General features: G+C 33.0%; 1 protein-coding gene across 12 annotated transcripts in view; it reads right to left on the reverse strand.

Moving 5' to 3' along the window:
- Window positions 1-8,293: 8,293 nt before the first annotated feature.
- Tmem68 (transmembrane protein 68) overlaps window positions 8,294-21,861 on the reverse strand; it is a 30,164-nt gene continuing 16,596 nt past the window's right edge. For 10 of the 12 annotated variants that reach the window (XM_046428496.2, XM_046428498.2, XM_046428506.2 and 7 more), the window contains 3 exons: window positions 17,420-17,480; window positions 15,408-15,547; window positions 8,294-9,602 (listed from right to left, as the gene is read on the reverse strand). In XM_046428496.2, the coding sequence (XP_046284452.1) occupies window positions 9,498-9,602; window positions 15,408-15,547; window positions 17,420-17,480 (306 nt within the window). In that variant the 3' untranslated portion in view covers window positions 8,294-9,497. Of the gene's footprint in view, window positions 9,603-15,407; window positions 15,548-17,419; window positions 17,481-20,118; window positions 20,250-21,861 lie in introns of all 12 variants that reach the window. The other 2 variants (XR_006848240.2, XR_006848241.2) reach the window with 2 other exon arrangements.

Consider the following 21,861-nt stretch of genomic DNA (forward strand, 5'->3'; position numbering starts at 1 on the left):
ATATGACATAATTATACATTGTATTATTACAAATAATTATTATAACACCCCAAAAATTTTAATTAAAGATTAAAGAAAATCTTTAAAATCTGATCAAGAAACTAAAGGTTGTAAATTCTGGTCAAACAGAATTTTCTGAAAAAGGCCAAAAAAATGGAACATATTAACCCAAAGAAAGTTAGTGCGGCTATATTAACTGAAAACTCAACTATAAGAGAAGAGTAATGGGGGCTGGGGATGTGGCTCAAGCGGTAGCGCGCTTGCCTGGCATGCGTGCGGCCCGGGTTCGATTCTCAGCACCACATACAAACAAAGATGTTGTGTCCACCAAAAACTAAAAAATAAATATTAAAATTCTCTCTTAAAAAAAAAAAAAGAGAAGAGTAATGAGTGATATTTAAAAGAATCAATTCACCAGGAAGATAAAAACAATGCTCAATGTATGCTAAAAACATAGCTTCCAAATACATAAGGTAAAATGGACCAAATATGAGAAGTAAACAAATCTACTAATAGCACAATTAACAAAGTTGATCTAAACAACACATATAGAACACTTCATTCAAGACAGAGTTAAAATTCTTTTTAAGTACCCAAGGAGAATTTGGCAAATATTAGCCATGTGCTAGACCACTCTGTCAATTTTAAATGATCAAAATCATCCAACTATGTTCATTGATCATGGTGGAATTAAGTTATGAATTAAATTTTAAAAAGGAGAGAGGAATTTTAATGCTTGTAAATTAAGCAATACACTTCTAAGTTACCTTAGTAGCTAGCAAAGACAATACATTAAAATATAATAAAGTAATATCCACTTTAATCAAATGAGTTTAAGTATGACATTGGGACTTGAGGTATGCTCAGTAGTAGGGTGTATGCTCAGCATGATCAAGGCCCTGGGTTCAATCCACAGCATGCTCCCCAAAATGATATATGAGATGCCCTTAACAGTTCATAAAAAAATCATGACTTTAAATGATTGTATAAGAAAATCTAAAATCTCAACAATCCAGTGTCCAAAACAAGAATTTACAAAAACAAATTACTCTGAAAGTTAGAAAAAAATAACTAGAGATGAGAGCAGAAACTATTGAAGAAGAAAATAAGTAAGAAAAAAAACCCATCAAGAATAAAAGTGGAGGACTCTGAAATAAGCAAGGAAACTAAATGTTCTGTGCTGGTATTACTGTGGTGTGAACGGAAAAATACAATCAGTAAGAGTGGGAGTTATAGGGTATCGATCGGTAAAAAATATAGATTATAGATATAAGATTTTGATAAGTGTACTAAGACAATTATAAAGAACTGTCATAGCAGGCCTGAATCTCCATTTTGCTGCCTTCTATAAAAAAAAAAAAAACAACTGTTACAAAAGCTGTTTCTAAGAAACTGAAATGAAAGCTGTTTTCTGTTAAATTAAAATATATATAGATATATATTGTCTTCTGTACTTTGTACCCCACAAAATGTACTCAACCCAGGATATGGTGGTCTTGGTGACTCAAGACTTTGAAGTAGATTCTTGCCCCCCACTAACCACCAGCTTAAACCCAGGATGCCGTTATCTAACACCTGCTTCAACCCGACATGTGGTTGTCTGAGTTGCTCTGCTAACTGCTGTTCCGCTTGCTTGCATGATGCTAAGGAAAGTCCCTGAGCTGTGGTTTTCATCCTTAAATCCCCAAGACTCAGGCCAGGAAATTACTGTTCTCCCACAGAGCTGCAGTCTCTATGGGTAGGTGACAGTCCCTGGCCAGGTAAATAAAGCTCTCTTTGATTTGAATTCGGACTTAGACTGTTTTCTGAAGCAGCTCCTCATAACAGTATCAACAAACTATAGCTCATATACCAAATTCAGCCCAACATCTGTCTTGAACAGTCTTTTTTTTGTATGGTGTATGAGCCAAAAAAGTTTTTTTGCTTTTTTTAAATGTTGGGGGGATGATCAGAAAAATAAGTATATTTTGTGGCACAAAAATAAAAAATTCAAATTTAATTTTTACAGTTTTACTAGAACCCAGACACAATCACTCCTATGTTGTCTATGACTAGTTTCACAATACATTGGCAGAGGTGAGGAGATGCCCACCTTATAGTTTGGATCTGGAATGTCCCCCAAAGGCTTGTGTATTGAAAACTTGGTCCCCAATGCAATTCAGAGGTGGGACTTTGGGGAAGTGATTAGATCATGAGTGAGCTAACTTCATCGATGGATTAATCCAGTGATTAATTCAGAGCTGAATGGACTATTGAAGGTGGTGGACTTGCTTGCATGACTCTTAAGAAAGGCTAAGGAAACTGTAGGACATGGTAGCTAAATAAAGAGAGTAGGTTCTTGGGGACACGCCCTTAAAAGCTGCCTTTTGTCCCTGGCCTGCCTCCTTCTAACCCTTTCTCTCTCCTTTTGCTTCCTGGTCACCATGACTTTAAATTTCTTTCTTTTTTTTTTTTTTTTTTTTTTTTTGTGGTGGTACTGGGGATTGAACCCAGGGCCTTGTGCATGAGAGGCAAGCATGCTACTAGCTGAGCTATATCCCCAGCCCCCTCGTCACCATGCCTTTGTTCCACAATGCCCTTTCATCAAAATGTACTGCCTCACCACAGCCCCAGAAACAATGGAGCCAGTTGACCATGGATTGAAACCATGAGTGAAATAAATCTTCCCTCCTTCAAGTTGATTTTGTCAGGTATTTTGTCACAGCAATGAAATGCTGAGTAGCATATCCTTGCCCTTTGTTTTTTACTCCCTGAAAAGCCTAAAATATTTTTATCTGATTATTTAAAGTAGTTTATAAACCCTTGGCATATAACAATGTTTACACACACAATACATACTTCAAAACAAACAGCTTATTAAAGTATTGAAAGTGAATAAAACAGTGATCAGCTTATAGACTGAACCTTACTGTATCTATTAGTATTAGTTTACGGCTCACAACATGTAAAATATTTACTATTAAGGGCCACCTTTCCTTTTTCTATGGTATCAAGGTAATGAAAGAAAAAAACAGAGACATTAAGAGACAGAATGAGCACAAATTACATATTAGCAGGTATGAAAGGTGAAAATATCACTACAAATCCTACAAGACATTATGAACGATTTCATGACAATAAATTTGAAGTTTTAGGGAAATGGACAAATGCCAAGATAAACATCAAAACTTGTCAAGAAGAAATAGAAAATCTTACCAAGAAGAAAAACTGCATCTACTACAGAAAGTAAACTTGTAAGTAAAAACCTTCCACAAAGAAACTCCAAGACCAGAATTCTTCCCTTTGTTTAAGGAAGGAGTACCAATAACATAGAAATTCTTCCAAAGTATAGAAAAGCTCATTTTTATGAGTTTTATCAAGTCAGAATAGCCTTGATATTAAAATCTGACAAATACATTATAAGAAAGAAGAATTAAAGCCAGATGTACATATATATTACAGTCACTTTTATATAAATTATATATTTCACAATTTAAAATCTTAAAGACTAAAAACAAAACAGAAAATTACTTAGAAATGAACATATGAACTTCCAGGTTAAAAGAATTCATCAAATATCCCCCTCATGTTAGAAAAGAGAAAATGATAGGATAAGCAAATAGCTGCTATAGAGTGAATTAAAGGGGATTACTAAGATTAACAAAATGTTTCACACATATTGAATTATAATCTAAAATTACACCATAAAGTCTCTAAGACTGTCAAAATTATTCCAATACCAAAAGCCAGCCTGGTATGTGGAAATCAATTTGTGCAATATGGAAGAGACTTAGATGTTCACATCTGTGCTGTCAATCTAAATAACAATCAGAGGGAGATTCTCCAAAGTATAATATTTATGTGGGAGTAGAACAGCATTTCAGGAGGGAGGAGGGAAGAGCATGGGAAGAATATGGCATCACAATGGGAATACACATGCCATAGTAAACTATGTGCATGTTCAAAGAAGTTGAGGCAAAGGGAAATTTTTAAAGGCAAATATGAGAATAATTGCACAAGGTATTTTGAAAAAATAGACCTTGGCCACAAGGATTGATAACAAGAGTGCTGCCAGTCCCAAAGTTGAGTAGACAGTTGCTGGGTAGATATCCTCATAGAAGTGTGTGTATGTGTGTGTGTGGTGTGTGTAAGGCTGCAGTGACCCCTGTGTAAGAATGTGGTTCTGAGAGTCTTGGTGAGTTACTATCAGGCAGTCATGCATGAGAACACTTCTTTCATCACTTTTCAGCGTTATGTATTTTTTGGTCAGGGTTGGCAGAAATTACTCCATTTTGATTCTGACAACTTTTGCCATTCTTTTCATTACATCAGCACTGGCAAGCATCTTTTGAAAATTCAAAAATAAAGAGGATTTCAAGAAATGGGAAAACATCTCATGTTCATAGATCAGAAGATTTAATCTTGGTAAGATGACAATACTACCCAAAGCCATCTATATAGATTCAATGCCATTTTATCAAAAGCCTCATGACTTTTTTGTTTGTTTTTGCAGACATAGAAAAACCCATCCTAAAACATACAATTGATCAACAAATATATGAAAAAATAGTCAACATCTTTAACAATTAGAGAAATGTAAATCAAAACTACTCTAAGAGTTCACCTCACTGCAGTTGGAACGACAATTATCAAAAACACAAGTAACAATAAATGTTGGCAAGGATATGGGGAAATAAGGCACACTCGTACATTGCTGGTGGGACTGAAAACTGGTGCAAGCCCTCTGGAAAGCAGTATGGAGATTCCTTAGAATATTTGGAACGGAACCACCATTCGACCCAGTTATCCCACTCTTTGGTATATAGCCAGAGGACTTAAAAGCAGCATATTACAATGATGCAGAGAGGAATTTGGGGATACAAAGAAAGATATACTGACTATCAAAAGAGAAACACCCATAAATTTTTGGAATGCAAAACAGGCAACTCGTACACAACCTGGCCCTTGCCCTTGGTCTACATCCTTGCCATCAAAAAGTAATATGATGAGAAGGCAATGAGCAAGTGCTAGAAAAACGGGGAAGAAATTAGGTTACTACTCCAACTCCACCTCTAATCCAGCTCCTAGCTTCTATCCCTCTATAAATATTAACACTCCAGAAAAGGGGCTGCTGTCTCTCTGGAGATAGCCTACTCTTCTAAATATTTACTTTTTCCTTTATCCCATAAAACGTTTCTCTGGAGATACTGCATTCTCCTTTGAATGTCTGCTTTCCTTGATTTGTCCTGATTGGCACATGCTGGAATTATTTTTTGTCACATAAGCTAGGGACTCCATTTGTCCAGAATGGAGGTCCCTCTCTCTGGGAAAAAAACACAGGGACATTTCCAGTTGTGATTTCCTGAGCAATAGTAAATGTCCTTTGTATGTTAATGAGATTCATAGTAAGGCTCCCTAGTTTCAGAATGGGACCAGGTTATTAAAAAAAAAAAATACATGATTAAAGGATTAGAACTGTCCTCCTCACCCTGACCTAAGGTGGAAGAGAGGGTCTAGAGATTTGAATTCAATAACCAGTGGCTATCAATGATTTAATGAGTCATACCTGCATGCTTCCGGAAGCTCTTAGGTTACGTGAGCACATGGATATGTTAGAGAGAATACGGAAGCTCTGCAGGGTATTCCCATACCTTGTTCTCTTCCATTTTGATTGCTTCAGAGTTGTGTCCTTTATAATAAAATTTGTATAGTCTTTTCTTGAATTCTCTTACTGTAATGAATTATCAAAACTGAGGGGGGAAATCAGAACCCTTCAAATTTGTGTGAGCCAGGTAGAAGTGGGGTAGGCTGGCATCTGAAATGACAGCGGTCTTGGGAGACTGAGCCTTCACTCTGCGGGGTCTAACACTCAGGAGTTAATGTCAAAATTGAATTAATTTGTAGGCCTCCCCCCAGTTGGTGTTAGAGAATTGGTGCTGAAATGATGTAATTGTTTCAGGAAAAAAAAATCAAACAATAATGCTAAGTAAAATAAGCTAGAACCAAAGAGCAAATAGTGGTTGACTCCACTTACATGAGGTACCCAGAGTAGGTAAATGCATTCAGACAGAAAGCAGAACAGACGTTATCAGGGTCTGAGAAGGAATGGAAAATTATTGTTAAATGGGTAGTCTACTGGGGATGATGAAGTTCTGGTGATGGACTCACAACAGTGTAAATGTGCTAAGGAACATAAAGACCATACCTGAGACTGTGTTTTGTCTTGACTCTTGTGTCTTCGCATGAAAGGAATTCAAGCAAGACATGAGAATTAGTAAAAGTATATCAAAGTTTATTAGAAGAGAAAAAAGATGAGGAAGCACCCTCAAGGGTGAGAGTGGGCTACTCAGAGAAGAGAACAAATCTCACTTGTGTCCCAGCTTTTGGGGGAGACAGGAAGGAGGTCCCATGCCAGTGTCACTTTTTGGTTCTAGATTGAGACATTATATGAGCTATCCACCTAAGGGCAACTCTTGGTCATCTTGGCCTGGCTGACAGGTTCTAGAATTTATGATCTTAATAATCCTGCTTTCCCAGGTCCAGGAATCTCTCTCCGGTACTTACTATTTGTTTAGGGACTTTAAGATGTCTTAGCAATTAGGTCCTTTTGATCAAACATATCCTTGCCCTTTGGTTCTTACTCCCTGAATTTATCTATTTTCCTCCGATTGTAAGAGGAATAGTTTATAGAACTGAGATCAGGCAAGGGTCCTGAAATAGCTATCTTGTCAGACCTTGCAGTGCCACTTAGGCAGGACTATCGATAAACCAATTTGTTCTGTACCAAGTATTATACTCCACTGCTCATATCTAACTGCCACCTAACAAATGTACTTAATGCCAGTGAAGAGTACACTTAAAAGAGGTTAAGATGGTAAATTTAATGTTATGTATATTTTTCAAAAAAAATATTTTTGAAAAATAACCATACAAATATAAAAACATATCCCACTTTTAGTGAATTATAAGTAAATGCTATGAACATCACGCAAGTGTCTCACATTTAAATCACTTAATATATATACATACACTCTGAATACAAGATGAATCCCTGGAGTCCAGTCTGTAATGAGTGTGGAGAGGGTGAAACAGAAATTGGAAAGTTCTTTATAGGCTGCCAACTAATAAATGTAGAATAAGAGTATGAAAATCACACACTTGAACCCCCAGAGTAATAATTTTATTCGGACAAAAATTGATTCAAAGGATGCTAAAAGTAGTGTCAATGTTTGATGAGGAACAGATATGTGTATAATCTCAAGGTGTTTGTCCATATACTTCCTCATCACAAAGAGAAAAAAACAGCTTCACAAGGAAGAAACTGATACAAAATGTCTTAACCAAACATGTTGACACAAACCAACTCATGCCTCCAAATGTGACACCTTGAAGAAAGCCACAGTATCATTTATGCTGTATTTATGGATTAATACATGACTTGAAGCAAAGCAAAACATTCAGGCAAAAACAAATTCAGGACTTGTCTATCAAATAAATGTTCCCACCTTTCTAAAAATCTGTTATCATTAAAGATAAAGCAGGGCTTTTTCTTGAAAAATCACTCCAGACTAGATGACTAAAGAGATAGGAAAATTAAATGCAGTGTGTGATCCTGCTATAAAAATGGGTCAAGAAGAAAAACTGATATCAATGATATTACTGAAAAAACTGGCAAAATTTAAATTTGTAAATTTTTAAATATGTAAATTAGACTGTAGTATGATTATAGTGGTATATCAGGGATAAATTTATGAATGAACACTGCTTGAACACACTTCAAGCCTAAATAGACCTCCTTTCAATTATTACTAATATTTCTATGTTTAGTCATATTCCTGATTCTTATAAATGGGGTTTAAATTCAAGTAGCACAATAATGATCTTATCAATCTAGACGGGAAGCCTACCTGTTATCTGCTTATCACAGAATTAAAAATGTTTTCAGTAAAGCAGTAAGACTGAATTTTCAATTCTGAAACAAACACTGTTCCCTAGAGCAGAGTTAAAAAAAATATTGCAAATTGGCTCTTAATTCAAATTGAATGCATTTACTACATTGGAAAATAGGCTTATTCAATGTAGATAAAAGAAATGATTGTTGATGAGAAATGTGCAGAGTAAAACAATAAAATCAGTTTAATATGATAAAAAAGGGCTGGGGTTGTGGCTCAGAGTAGATTGCTTGCCTAGAATGCATGAGGCACTGGGTTCGATCCTCAGCACCACATAAAATATTGTGTCCACCTATAACTAAAAAATAAATATAAAAAAATAATAAGAAAATGACACGTATGCAATTCATAAGACAATGAACAACAATTCAGCTTTACTTTTATTTTCATATTGTTTACTAGATATTTTACACATATCATAAATATACACTTGTAATACAAAAATCTATACAAAACCCAAGTACTTTAACATCTACAAAAGGGAGATACTGCATTTGATTTTGGATACTTTTCTGTTTAAATACTATTTAAAATCGACCTTCAAGGAGACAGCAAATCAAAAGCCATTAACTACTTAGAGAGCTTTCTGTTCACATAAATTCTTCATTCAAGTAAGTATATTTTATTGAAACAATAAGCCATCTGACTGGTACAAAGTCAAAATGCAAGAACTACAGTGTTGAGCCAAAGCAGAGTTTTATTTCCACTTTCCTCAGCCTAGAATCAGCTTCTAAAACAAAATGCAGAACACAACAATGATTTTCATCCTTGTACTATTTAATGTCATGTTATAGGGCTGACAATGCACCCTATATTGTATATTTACAGGATCTTGTCAAAAATATAATAAATACTAAAGGTAACAAGTAGAAATTATATTTTCCCTAATTTCTTTCTATTCAATTTGAAAAACAGTACGTCTCTTTCGTTGTGCTTGGCAACTGGACATCATACCCGAAGGAAAAATTCAAACATCCCATGGATAAGATATTACGTAATTTGGTTATAATTTCAGTTCAATAGTCATCAATCATAAAGAACTTAAAGTAGTGTTCCTTACCATAGCATTTCCATGACTTAAAAAGTAAATTATTGAGGCACAAAAACATTGCATGACTTGCCTGAAGTCATGAAAGAAATGAGGAACAGATTTTAAAACTTTTCCTTTCTAACTTAAGCAATTGTACAAAAACCTATAGCTTATACCCTGTCTTAAAATTATCTCAGTCAAACACATAAAGAAATTAGGTGCATTATTCAGGAATGTTTACTTAACCTAAACTTCTGTAATTAAAAACTTAACTTTCAAGAACCCATACATTTATCATAAATCATTAAGAAGTTACAAATGGAATACAATCATTTTCTGAATTATTAGGCATGTAACAAGTTACTAATTAAATTTGACACAACCGATTGCAAAAAATTTGACAATTTAAATACACAAGTTCTAAGAAAGATGCTTATCAACATGATTTTTTAAAAATACTAATTACAGGATCTATAAAATTTAGAAGACAGTACCATAGACACAAGCATATTAATATAGATAAATTAAATCAACTTCTAGTTGACCTTTTGTTTTTTATGAAAACGTTCTAACAAAGCACTCATAATGTTTCCTGGAATTCTTTGGTGCTTATCAATCAAAGCTTGAACAGCATTCTTTGTCTATTAAGAAAACAAAAGAAAAGTCATTATTATTTAAGTTCTCTATGTAGTTTATATGGTAAAGATTTTTATGACTACTACTTTCAAGAAGTACTCCTTAATTTGGCCCCCATCTCCTACCATAATGAATGATTTCCTTCTCGGTACACAAATATCTTATTTCTTATCTGTATTTATTAAGCCTTGAATTATAGTTGTTGTCTAGTTGGCTATTTTCTGCACTAGACTGTAAGCTCCATAAGATATATCTTAGTATTTCTCCACAGAAATGCCTTGCACATAGTATGAGCAAATGTATAACAATGAATCCTACCATTATGTAAAATTATAATGCACCAATAAAAATATGGAAAAATGGCTTGCATACAGAAAACACTAAAATGAATTGAAGAAAAAGTTACAAGAAAGAAAGTAATAAGAAATCTTCTAATAGGCAAATACAAGATTTAATCCTCTCTAGCCACTAATAAACTCTAGTATATTTTTCTTCCATCACCATACATAACCCAAAATATTAAGCAATGAAACAGGAAAACAAAGAATGAGCATGAGCTGATACACTTTAGTTCAATGCCTCAATTTCTAGACAGTTTAACAGGAATTTTAATTAAGTCATTGCAATGGAAAAGCCAATTAGCATATATCAAGAACTTTTCTCAAGCTGTGCTTTAGAAATTTCAACAATTTTTATTTTTAAATCAGTTTATGGTTCTTTAAAACCTTTATTTATATATGTTAATAGTGCATGAATACATACACACTTTTTAGTTTTATAATCTAATCTTTAAACCAATAAATCCTAACCCAAAGATGTATTTCTAAAATAGCTCTCCAAACCAGTTTTCGCATCTGTAAAATGAGAACTACTTCATTCAGTTTAACAAGGCTAAATGAACTTATAATGATGTTTTCAGGTACTTGGCAGAATGACTGACAGGAAGATTTTATTTCATGAATCATATTTCTAAAATTTTATCCCTCAGGAAATACTAGACCTTTTAAAGCTATAATGATAGTGAAACAAGTCTCTAATATTAAAAAGAGCTAATAAGTGAATAAGAAGAATCAAGTACAAAGTAATTAAAATGTGAGATCATTTGTGATACATATAACCTGAAATGTGAAAAATATTCAGAAGAGCCCACTAGGTGGGTAGCAATCAGGAGACAACACATGAGCAGGAAAGCATGAGGATCAAGACTTAAGAGCTCACTAGGTAGGTAGCAACCAGGAGACAACACACGAGCAGGAAAGCATGAGGATCTAAGACATGGGAAATCACCAGTTTAAGGAATGGCAAGTCAATCTGTTCAAATGGTTGGAGTCTGAGGTGTGTGTTCAGAAGCTAGATATAAGGTTTAAAATTAGGTTCCAATTAAATCATGAAGGGAGTTTAAATTACTATAAATTGAAGTGTCAAAGAAAGATTTGGGGGTAAAGAAATATCAGGGCTATCCATTAAGAAAATACAACTCTTGCAAAGATAACCAGCGATACCTTTCTGATACTACATCAAATGGACATGCTTTTAATCTTCATTTTACTTGCCCTCTAAATTACCGCTGTCTTCCCTTTCTTATAATGCTTTTGCTTCTGGAACCTCACACTTTCCTGGTTTTCTGATCTCTCTTGGGCTATTCCCTTTCAATTTCCTTTTACAGATTCATTCTCCCAAAACCAGTCACTGATTTATTATTCAAAGACTCAGTAATATGATCCATTTCCATAGTTTCAATTAACATCCACTTGCTGAAGATTCCCAAATTTTCACCTTCAATCCTATTAGTTTCAGATTGTTATGTTCAACATGACTTCTCTTGGATGTTTTAAATGTACCTCAGACTCAACATGCTTAATTATTTTAAAATATTTTTTTAGTTGTAGACAGACACAATGCCTTTATTTACTTTTTTTAATGTGATGCTGAGGATCAAACCCAGTGCCTCACACATACGAGGCAGGCGCTCTACCACTGAGCTACAGCCCCAGCCCTCAACATGCTTAATTTTAAGACTAACATTTTTTGTCCTTTCTTGAGTTCCTTCCCTCTGTCAGCAAATGATAATAGCATGAATCTGCCCACTTACGCCAAAACTTAAGAGTCACCCTTAATTCCTGATTCTCATTCACAGCAGCCTATCCACTGACAGCACTTGTTAGTTTTATCCCCTGAATAGTACTCAAATCTATCTACTCCTTTCCATTGTCTCCACCTTAGCAATAATTGTACATGTAAATAAATCTGTACTTACATATGGGTGTACATATAATAATGTAGGGAGAGACAAAGAGAAAGACACACAGAAACAGAACAACAGATTAAGACTGAGAAAACTTTAAGGAAATATTCAAGTGTCCTCTTTGGCATTATTATAGTATATACTAACTTACATTTAGATGGTGTTTAGAAAATGACTTCTCCACAATCAAATGCCTGAAAAGTCTACCGACCATTTCAAAACTGAGTTCTCATTTCTATAAAACATGGATGCTTCCAGGTGTGGCAGTACACTTCTATAATCTCACCTACTTAGGAGGCTAGGCAGAAAGAAAGCAAGTTTGAAGCCAGCCTGGGCAATTTAGCAAGACTGTCTCAAATAAAATATAAAAAGGACAAATAAAATATAAAAAAGATTGCAGAGCATGGTAGTGCATGCCTGTAATCCCAGTGGCTTGGGAGGCTGAGGCAGGAGGATCGAGTTCAAAGCCAGCCTCAGCAAAAGCAAGGCGCTAAGCAACTCAGTGAGACCCTGTCTCTAAATAAAATACTAAATAGGGCTGGGGATGTGGCTCAGTGGTCGAGTGCCCCTGAGTTCAATCCCTGGTACCCTCTCTGCCAACAACAACAACAAAAAAAGGACTAAGACAGTAGCTCAGTGGTAGAGCACCCCTGGGTTCAATCAGCACTATCAAAACAAACAAACAAATAAACTTTAATTTCAACGCTAATCATTTCAAATGTGTGGTAATCTGTTCTGCTAGTTTGTGCTTCCATTACTGGTATTAAAAAGACTGGGAAATCATAAAAAGCATTCACAAAAGGAGAATTTCAATTTTCTTGATTTCAAGCATACTTTAGTTCACTGAAGTTAATTTACACAAAGTGATGCTGTTGCCTAAAGTTTTCAGGACAGGATTTTTTCCCTTTCTCCATTACCTTCTGTTTTGACCATGACAAGTAGTCTGTAAAAAAAAAGTATTCCTACGTAGTTCTAACCCCACTTAAATCCAAATGGATAGGCGGGAAGACAATTTAAAAGAACAAGACAGAATTCAATTATATCCTAAAGAATGCATTTGTTAGGGAGCAGCAAAGATATATATTAACAACAATTTGTATGGGGGTAGAAGTAGAATCAAAGGGTTAGGTCTCAGCTCTGGTGTAGCTCTTAGACCATGAAGCTCTTAGAAAAGCATCATTTCAGGATGACAGAAGAGTCATGCTGTGTGGAGAATATGCCCTGACCTTAAAAGTCAGGATTTTACCTTGAGGTCAACAGAGCTAAACTGAATATACTTAATGAACCATTTTAATTACTTAAAGAACAAGAAGGCATAAAATGTATCACTAATGTTACCTTTGTGAATCTTCCTATCAAGCTTTCAGGTGAACAGTCTCATCTAACATAGTATTAATGTTGCTTCAGCTGCATATTCTCTTCTAAGTGACTAACTTGATGAGTCCCAGTAAGGCAGGTGTATTAATTTATTCCTTTTCCCCCGCCAGGCCCCTCTTTTCCTGACCATCTTTGTGGGAGGATTTCAGGTCCTACCTCACAGAAGTCTAGCGTCGTGGCTTTGGCAATAAAATACCAGTAGGAATGAATGGGTCACTTCCAAAAAGAATCTTTGAAAACCATCTCATGGTCTATCCCTGACCTTTTCCCTTTACCACACAAATGGCAACATTCTACATGGGGCTTTTCTTTTAGCCTAATCTCAAAACAATGAAGATAGGGGCATGGACAAAGCTATAGCTAAAGCCCATCAACATCAACAAGAAGTAAATTTTATCATCATAAGCCTCTAAGATTCTGTTGTTTTTGTTACTGTAGCATGACCTAGCAATGCTGAATGAATATCCAGTTTTTTCATGTATAAAATAGTAATAATTAACCTATAATTTTAACAACTCAGGAGGCTTAGACAAGAAGATATCAAGTGCAAGGCCAGCCTCACCAACTTAGTGAGACTCTGACACAACTAAAACAAAAGGGGGATGGGAAGCTGGGGATGTAGCTTAATGGTAAAGCATTCCTGGGTTCAAACCGAGTTCTAAAATAAAATAAAAATAGTAATAATTAGGGTTGATATGAGGATTAAATTAGACTGTATAAGGATAATAAATAAAATCTTTGTAAATAATGTGATCTAATATGTAGAAAATCCTAAAAATCCCACAAAAAGACAAAATAAACAAATTCAACAAAGGTGCAGAATATAGAATCAATACATGAAAATTAGTTGTTTCTCTATACTGACAATGAACAATAAAACAATAGAAACAGAAAATAAAATCCCAATGAACCATAGAAATGAAAAATAATAAAACAGTAGGATCAAAAAATTAAAATATTTAAGAAAAACCTTAACCCAAGAGGAGAAAGATTTGGACACTGAAACTGTAAAACTTGCTAAGACTCGAGTCAAAACAAGCATAAACAATCTAAGTGCCCAACAACAGATAAATGTATAAAGAAAATGGGATAAATATTAGTCAGCCTTAGAGAATGTGAAAATTCAGTCATGTGCTAGAAGACACATAAATCTTGTAAACATTGTGCTCAGTGAAAAAAAAGCTAATTCCAAAAAGACAAAAATTATGATTCCCCTCATATGAAGTATCTAAGGTAGTTAAACTCTAAGAAGCAAAAACTAGAACAATGATTGTCAGGAACTATGGGGAGGGAGAAATGAGAGGTTTGTGTTCAACAGGTGTAGAATTGGTTTTGCAAAGTGAAAAACTTTTGGAAATCTATTGCTCAACATCCATGTACTTAACAGAACTGAACTGTTAAAATGGTTAAATATGTGTGCTTTCTATCACAATTTAAATTTTTAAAAATAAATCAGACTAATATATGTACCAAAGACTGGTATAAAAGTCATAATCAAAACATTCATCCCATTTAAGTGATTAAACAAATGACATTTATTGCTTTTTTGTAGTTATATACCCTCTAAAAGTATAAGTACAAACGGAATTGTCTTTTTTCATTCTTATTCCCTTGATTTCTTTACAATAAGTATTACTGATCATTCTCACCCCTACTGACTTCCATCACACAAATTTACTTATTGCTCCAGTTCCCTTTCAGTTAACTTCAGTTGTTCTCCTTCCTTGGCTTCCTCCTTAAATGTTACATTTCTTGCAAGATGTCTTCAGTCCTCTTCTTTCTTTCTTCAACCTGCATTGCCAAGCTTAAGACTTCCACAACTGCCTAAGAGCAAATGACTTCTAAATCTCCAACACCAATTTTGATTTCCTTACCCTAATTTCAACCTAATATTTCCAAAACCCTAAACATAGATACATATCCATAGATGTCCTGCAGCTGACCATAAATTCTTTCCTTGGCCTCTAGCCATAAATGTCTGTAGCACTACCTCCTCCAACTTCTGCCCACTGTGACAATAAAAAAATGTCTTTAGACATTGCCAACCATCTCCTATGGAAAATCATTACTTCTTGAGAACTACTGACAAAGAACATGATTGTAGAATACATAAGTAAATAAGTTATGAAATTTTAAATAATAATTGAAAAAAATCTGTCCTAAGACTAAGGAAGATGAAATAATTTACCTTTTCAGCTAATTCTTCTGCTGTTATCTTTGGATCATATGGAATGGGATCACCTAAATAAGTCCGTAACTTCACTGGAAAACCGCCATACATTGGAGCAAACGGATAACGGAATTTTTCATAAAGCCATCTAAACAGCCCTGTTTAAAGTAAACAAAATCATTTTACTGATTAAATATTCGAAGCATACAATTGTAAACTTTCAAATTAATTATGCAAGATTCACAGTAAAGTAATAGAAAGTATTACTTCTTAGAATTATAAAATATTTTTTAAAAAGATGAGCTTTTCAATCAATTGTAATAAATGATACCATACTAATGCAATATATTACAAGGGAAAACTGAAGGATGGTGAGGGTATACATTTAAAAAAAAAAAATCCCTATACTTTCTACTTAATTTTTTTTCAGTAAACCTAAAAATAAAAACATTAAATCTATTAATTTTAAAAAAGAGAGATTTTAAAACTATGGAAATTTGAAAAGACAAACCAAGTACTATTATTGCAAAGCAAAGGGTAAAGACTGCAACCAAAAGATGAAAGTTAAAAAGTGTAAAGACATAAAATAAAGTGATTTACATGAATAAAAAAAAAGAAAAAAATGGGGGTATAAATTAAATTCATGTAAACATGAGATTATAGTACACTGATAAACTATGCAAAGACTGAAACTCACGATTATAAGTTAGAAAAAAAAGCTAATATATCAAAGTAAAGAATTTTTAATGCTATCTGACCAATCTGAAATTTAGCAGAATTAAAAAAGGAAGTAATAAAAAGGCAAAAACAAACAGATGGACTAAGTTTAAAAAACAAACAAACAAAAAACAGCATCAAGGGAATCCAAAAAAAGTTAGCCACATGGACTACACAGTTAATAGTTAAGTACTGTATTAAAGTTGAAAATACTGTTTACACCTGTAAATACAAAATACACCATCAAACCTAAAGTTATCATAAAAAAAAAAAAACTAGATACTAATTGTTGAGATATTGAGCTTTAAAGTCAAGGAAAATTTTTAAAAGCAGTCAAAAAGGATTTTAAAAACTATTTACAATTAAAGAAACAACCTGTAAAATAATTTCTGGTTTGCCATTTAAATTATGAAGAAATAGGCTGAAAGAACTCCACAACAAATGTCAAGTATCACATCAATCTGCCTTCCCATATTAAATTTGAAAAAAAAAGAAAGAAAAAAAATTTTTAAAGAAAAAAAAATTTTGACTTAAAAAACATGGAATATCAACACAAAATAACATTACATATAAAATAAACAACAGCAATTTAAAACTCTTCAAAAGAGGACTTTTATGTAGATAGGAATACTTACAATAATAGTGCTAGGGATACAAAATATAGGCAATTGAATACAATATACAAACCATACGGTACAAAACCTTAAGCTACTATAGGGTACAAAATTTCAAAGTAAGAAATAAGACATTGTGAAGAAAAAAAAAATTTCCAAATGCTGTCATTCCTATGACTAAAAGCTGCTTTCTATTTCAATAAATTAAAGGTAGATTTAAAAAAATCTCATCAATGTAAATAGAAATGGTTAAAAATACTAAAAAAAAAATGTTAAGTGACAAAAGTAAACCAAAGCAAACGACATCTCCTCAGGTTGTTAATCTTACTTCAACGTGTAGCACCATTCACTGTTAAAGCTTTTAACTTCCTCATGGTATACCTATACCATAGTATATAAATTTATATTGTGTCTCATCACCATGGTATAACATAATAAATTAGATAAAATGCTTTCAAGTTTTAAAGAACTCATTACCGATAAACTTCAAGTTATGTATACAACAGTCTCAGCAAAAATATAATACCTAAGAACTGCCATTACTTAGAATCAGTTATTTAGACTTTATATAGGAAAACACCTAAGCAATCTATCCATTACCTAACATTTAATAATTCAAAAGGATTCCTTACAGTGTTCAAAATTCCAAATATTTTAAATATTACATTATAATTAAAAACCATACGAATCAGAACTTACTTGTTCCTCCAAGTGATCTAAATCCTTCTCGAATATTTTGTGTAAACATAGGAATAATGGGCTAAAGAAAAGAATTTGAATTAAAAAGTAAATAAATAAATCCATTCAATGTGTCCACTGAGTCACTAAGGCTAACTTTTGAGGGCCTGTTTGAAATTATCAGAATAAGATTTTAAAAATAATGGTATACTTGACTAGTGTGATTAATCAAACTAAATTCAACTTGGTCATTTGTAAAAATACAAATTGGAAACACTACCCTCCAGTGGCAACATACAATACTTCATTTTATCTATTTTCCTAGTATTCCACATAAATCCTTGAAACTCAAAATAGAAATTACAGTAATCATTTATTTCATTAAATAAAATGTATATAATAAATTGGTTTTAGGAGGATACTGAATAGTATGCTCAATGAAGTTATAAGAAAGATTCTAAGGGAAATTTATATAAATTTAAGAGGTTTTGGCAAGATGCTATCATGGAATTAGTAAAACACCACTTTTTGTAAGCTTATTAAATTTAAAATGTTCGACATCAATGAAAAGTAAGCATATAAGATTTGCTGCAAATACAGGAAATGTATGTTAAAGAATTCTTTATATCATTAATTTTAGAGGATTTATGCTCACAAGTTCATGATTTTTATATTTCTATGAATACCAATAAGTGTGACTTTTTATAATGAAAGAATATAATGCCATAAAATAATAAAATATTGTGAAGTATTCTATGGAAGTTATGCCACCACGAATACTAACATATTAAAAACCAAATAAACATTTTAATGTATACACTAATATGCTGAATTAAATGTTTTAGAATGGATAAACTGTATGTGCAGTGGGGGTTCACATTATTTGTAGAACTGGATAGTATATACTGATATATATGCTTTAACCTAATACAGATCTACCTGCCTTAATGAGTAGGGCTTTGGTCTGTGGTATTTAAATAAGCTGATAAACTTACTCAGTTTTGAAAATTATGGACTGAAGGAAAAAAACAGATACAGCTATTTGTATTACCTTACATATAACTAACCAGTCACTAATTGTACCTCTCTTCTTACTGGGAGGAAGGCATCTAATAGACTGCAGGGAAATTGTTTTTCACTGCTGTAACCCTAGCACCTAGAACAGTGCCTGGAATAAATGAGGAGCTAAAGAAAGCCATTGAGGAATTAAACAAGAAATGGACAAACAGAACAGAGAGACAATGCTTCTAATGAATTAATTTGTATTCTGTGAATACAAAGGCCAGTAATAGGCAGCAGCAATCTTAAAATCATTTAGGAAGAGGAAACAAGTCAGATAAGAAAAGCTTCAGTTGAAGAATTTAAAAATTTAATGGAGTTAATTCATGAAGCTAACACACTGAAAAGATAAAGTATATTCAATTATTTTGTAAAAGTAATCAGATTATGTTCTAGGAAATTATTACTAGTTTTCTAAAATAAAATGATGGCTAAAATCCTAATGTTTTAAATAGTTATAAAATGTCTTCAGAGTTGACAGTTTAAAATGCTAAAGAAAGAAAAGACCTTTCAGGTCAGATATACACACTTTGCGTCCCTTAACAAGTACTGTTGGACTTACATCTACCAACTGGCATGATCCCAGAAGTCTGTATGCACTTTATAAGGACTATTCAGGATAAACATTACTCCTTAAATACTTAACTCTCTGGAGACTGTACATTTCTAGAACCTACTAAATAAAAGAAAGCCTGGCCTAGTAACTTCAGTACTTCATACTATTGTCTGTGACTAAGGTTTTAAATTTACATTGAAGTTAATATCCTTAAAGCCATAAGCAACAACGTTTTGCAACATGAGCTTGTAGCACATTCAATTCTCCCCTTGAATATACTTTGTAAACAAAGTAGAGTTTGAGATATTTAAATATCTGGTATTATTCAGTTATTCTAAGTAACCTAGAATTGTTTACATATTTACGTGTCTCTGTATGTATGTGTATGAACACATGGGTACAAGACAGAATGTGCATTTTTAAAACTATACTTGGGAATAGTCCAGGGTCTTACTTCTGCCACAAAAATGTGAAAACCATTACAAAAGTTACTTACCATATCTAAGCTTCATTTTCCTCATGTATAAAATGGGGGAAAAATAATTATCCTATCTCAAAGGGTAATTTTAACAAAATGTTATCTTGTTTTACATCTGTTACTTATTTTCCAATTAAACACACTAATTCTTCCACTTATCTAAGAAGTTACTTAAAAATTCTTACCAATATCATAATCCTCAAGAATTTACAAAATAAGTGACTTATATTACATATTAAAAGTCTGTTGCTTTCAAATGAACTTTACATATTTTCTACTAATATTTTATGAACTGCATACAATCTAGATTTTTTCCTCTTGACTTGTAAAGAATGTCACAATTAACATTTTATTTTTTATTTTTTACACTGCTTGGGATCAAACCCAGGGCCTCACACATGCTAGTGTTCTACCACTGAGCTACACCCTCAGCCAGTATGTCATAATGTATTTAATTTTAAATGTAGTTAAGCCTGCAACAACAGTCTTTACTCACAGTTTATGATAATTTTTTGAGGCCTATTAAGGGATTTTCCAGATGGGATACTTGTGTCATACATACATTACTGAAAGATTTCCCTCACAGATCTGGAAGACCCCTTCAATCTCAGATGTCCGAAGACTCACTGTGCAATGTAGTCAGAGATGGCAACAGCACCGTTGCCTTGAGTCCTGAACTGTGTGTTCTGCTCTGCTGCTGCCTTGTTGTGACCAGATCCCTTCCATCCCTCCATCTGTCTGTGCCTGAGTCTCCTCATCTGTAACATTGGAATAATTATATACGTCACCTCCTTCCATACAGGAGTACCAGGAAAAAGCCTTTACAAGTGCTACAAAATGTTGGGATGGCACAATATTTATTAAGCTAACAATGTTATTTTGTAAATCCAAAACATTAAAGATTTGTTTGTTTTTAAACTAATAGAAAGTTCTTTCATAAAATTTCTGAAATCTTTATACAAAATCTTAATCAACTGGATTATCTTAATTAACTATCTAGAAACTTATGGATTGGAAAAAGAATTATTTTCTTTGTAACATTTCTTTCAGGCCTTCTTCAAAGCAATATGTTGCTTAAAACTATAAACTTAAGAAAGAAGAATTAGAATTCCATGATGAATTTATGATTTCAACTTGATTTGTATCATCTTTAAACATATGAAGACATATATTTTCAAAATATAAACTTAAAAAGTGAATCATCATTAAGTTTTAGTTTAATTAGCTTTTTAGTTTTTATTATTGCTTTAATATGCATTGCATTGATTTTCCTTAATTTTTGTACAACTTATGTAATCTTTTGTATTCCAGGTTACTTATACAGGCTAGGTTTTTATTTCCTGCATCAGAACTTTAAACATTCTGGAAAATAGTGTTATGTGCTAAAAATTAATTTTCTATATTATTGACATTATTTAACATAAAGTTAAATTCAAAAGGCTATTTTCTACTAGTAGTGTTTAATACTGTCTTCTTTAAAAAAGTCAAATCCTATTCTAAATTCAAATACTTAAAAGCCTACTCAAAGCTAGTCTCTATACTAAGTATTTGAATATAAAATCCTAGTCCTCAATGAGCTTATAATCTACTGTAAGGAAGTAGTATTTAAATTTTTGTGTTATTTAAATACTTTGGCAAGTACATTCACCCCAAACTAAGATCACACTCATAAAGCATTATAGCAGTAATTTCTAGGAATTACATATACAGAAAAGAGCTCAAAGCATTTTATTTCACTGGGAACTTTGCAATTAAGACATAAAAGCATTTATTCTTCTTCAAATATTATTCTTTGGTTACAAAAAAAATGAATCCTTTATAATCTCTTTTTTAATCAACAGTCCATATTTGCAAGATGGGCAATCAAGCTAAGGGTGTATACTGGTCATTTTATGCCACACCAATGGGAACACAAAAAAATCTGAAATGTGAAAGTTATTAGCAGCAGTCTCTAATAGGCCCGGAAAAACAATTAATACCCTATCTAAAGTACTGTTGACTTATTTTGCTGACAATCTAAAATAAAAATTAACAGAAGCAAAGGAGAAACATTTCATAAGTAATACATAAGTGTTTTCTAAGAATATAATAACAATATGGAGTTCAAAGTGCTAAGAAGTACTTTCCAAAGGCAAAAGAAAAGCACAAAATGGCATTCACATTATTCAGTCTGTTAAGTAGATTAATTTATTGAATCTCAGAGGAATCCTTAATTTTACTGACAAATTCTCATAGGAAATCTTTAATTAGTATCCAAATTAGACCAATATCTGTTTATTATCTTTATAAGAGAGCTGATGAAAAATGATAAAGTCACAGATTATTTCAGTCTGCTTGTAAGAAATGGTCAAAGATAAGATTACCAAACTA

Source organism: Marmota monax, unplaced genomic scaffold (assembly GCF_021218885.2).
Source record: "Marmota monax isolate L192 unplaced genomic scaffold, Marmota_monax_Labrador192_F-V1.1 WCK01_AAM20220418_F8-fsc00044, whole genome shotgun sequence".
NCBI lineage: Eukaryota > Metazoa > Chordata > Mammalia > Rodentia > Sciuridae > Marmota > Marmota monax.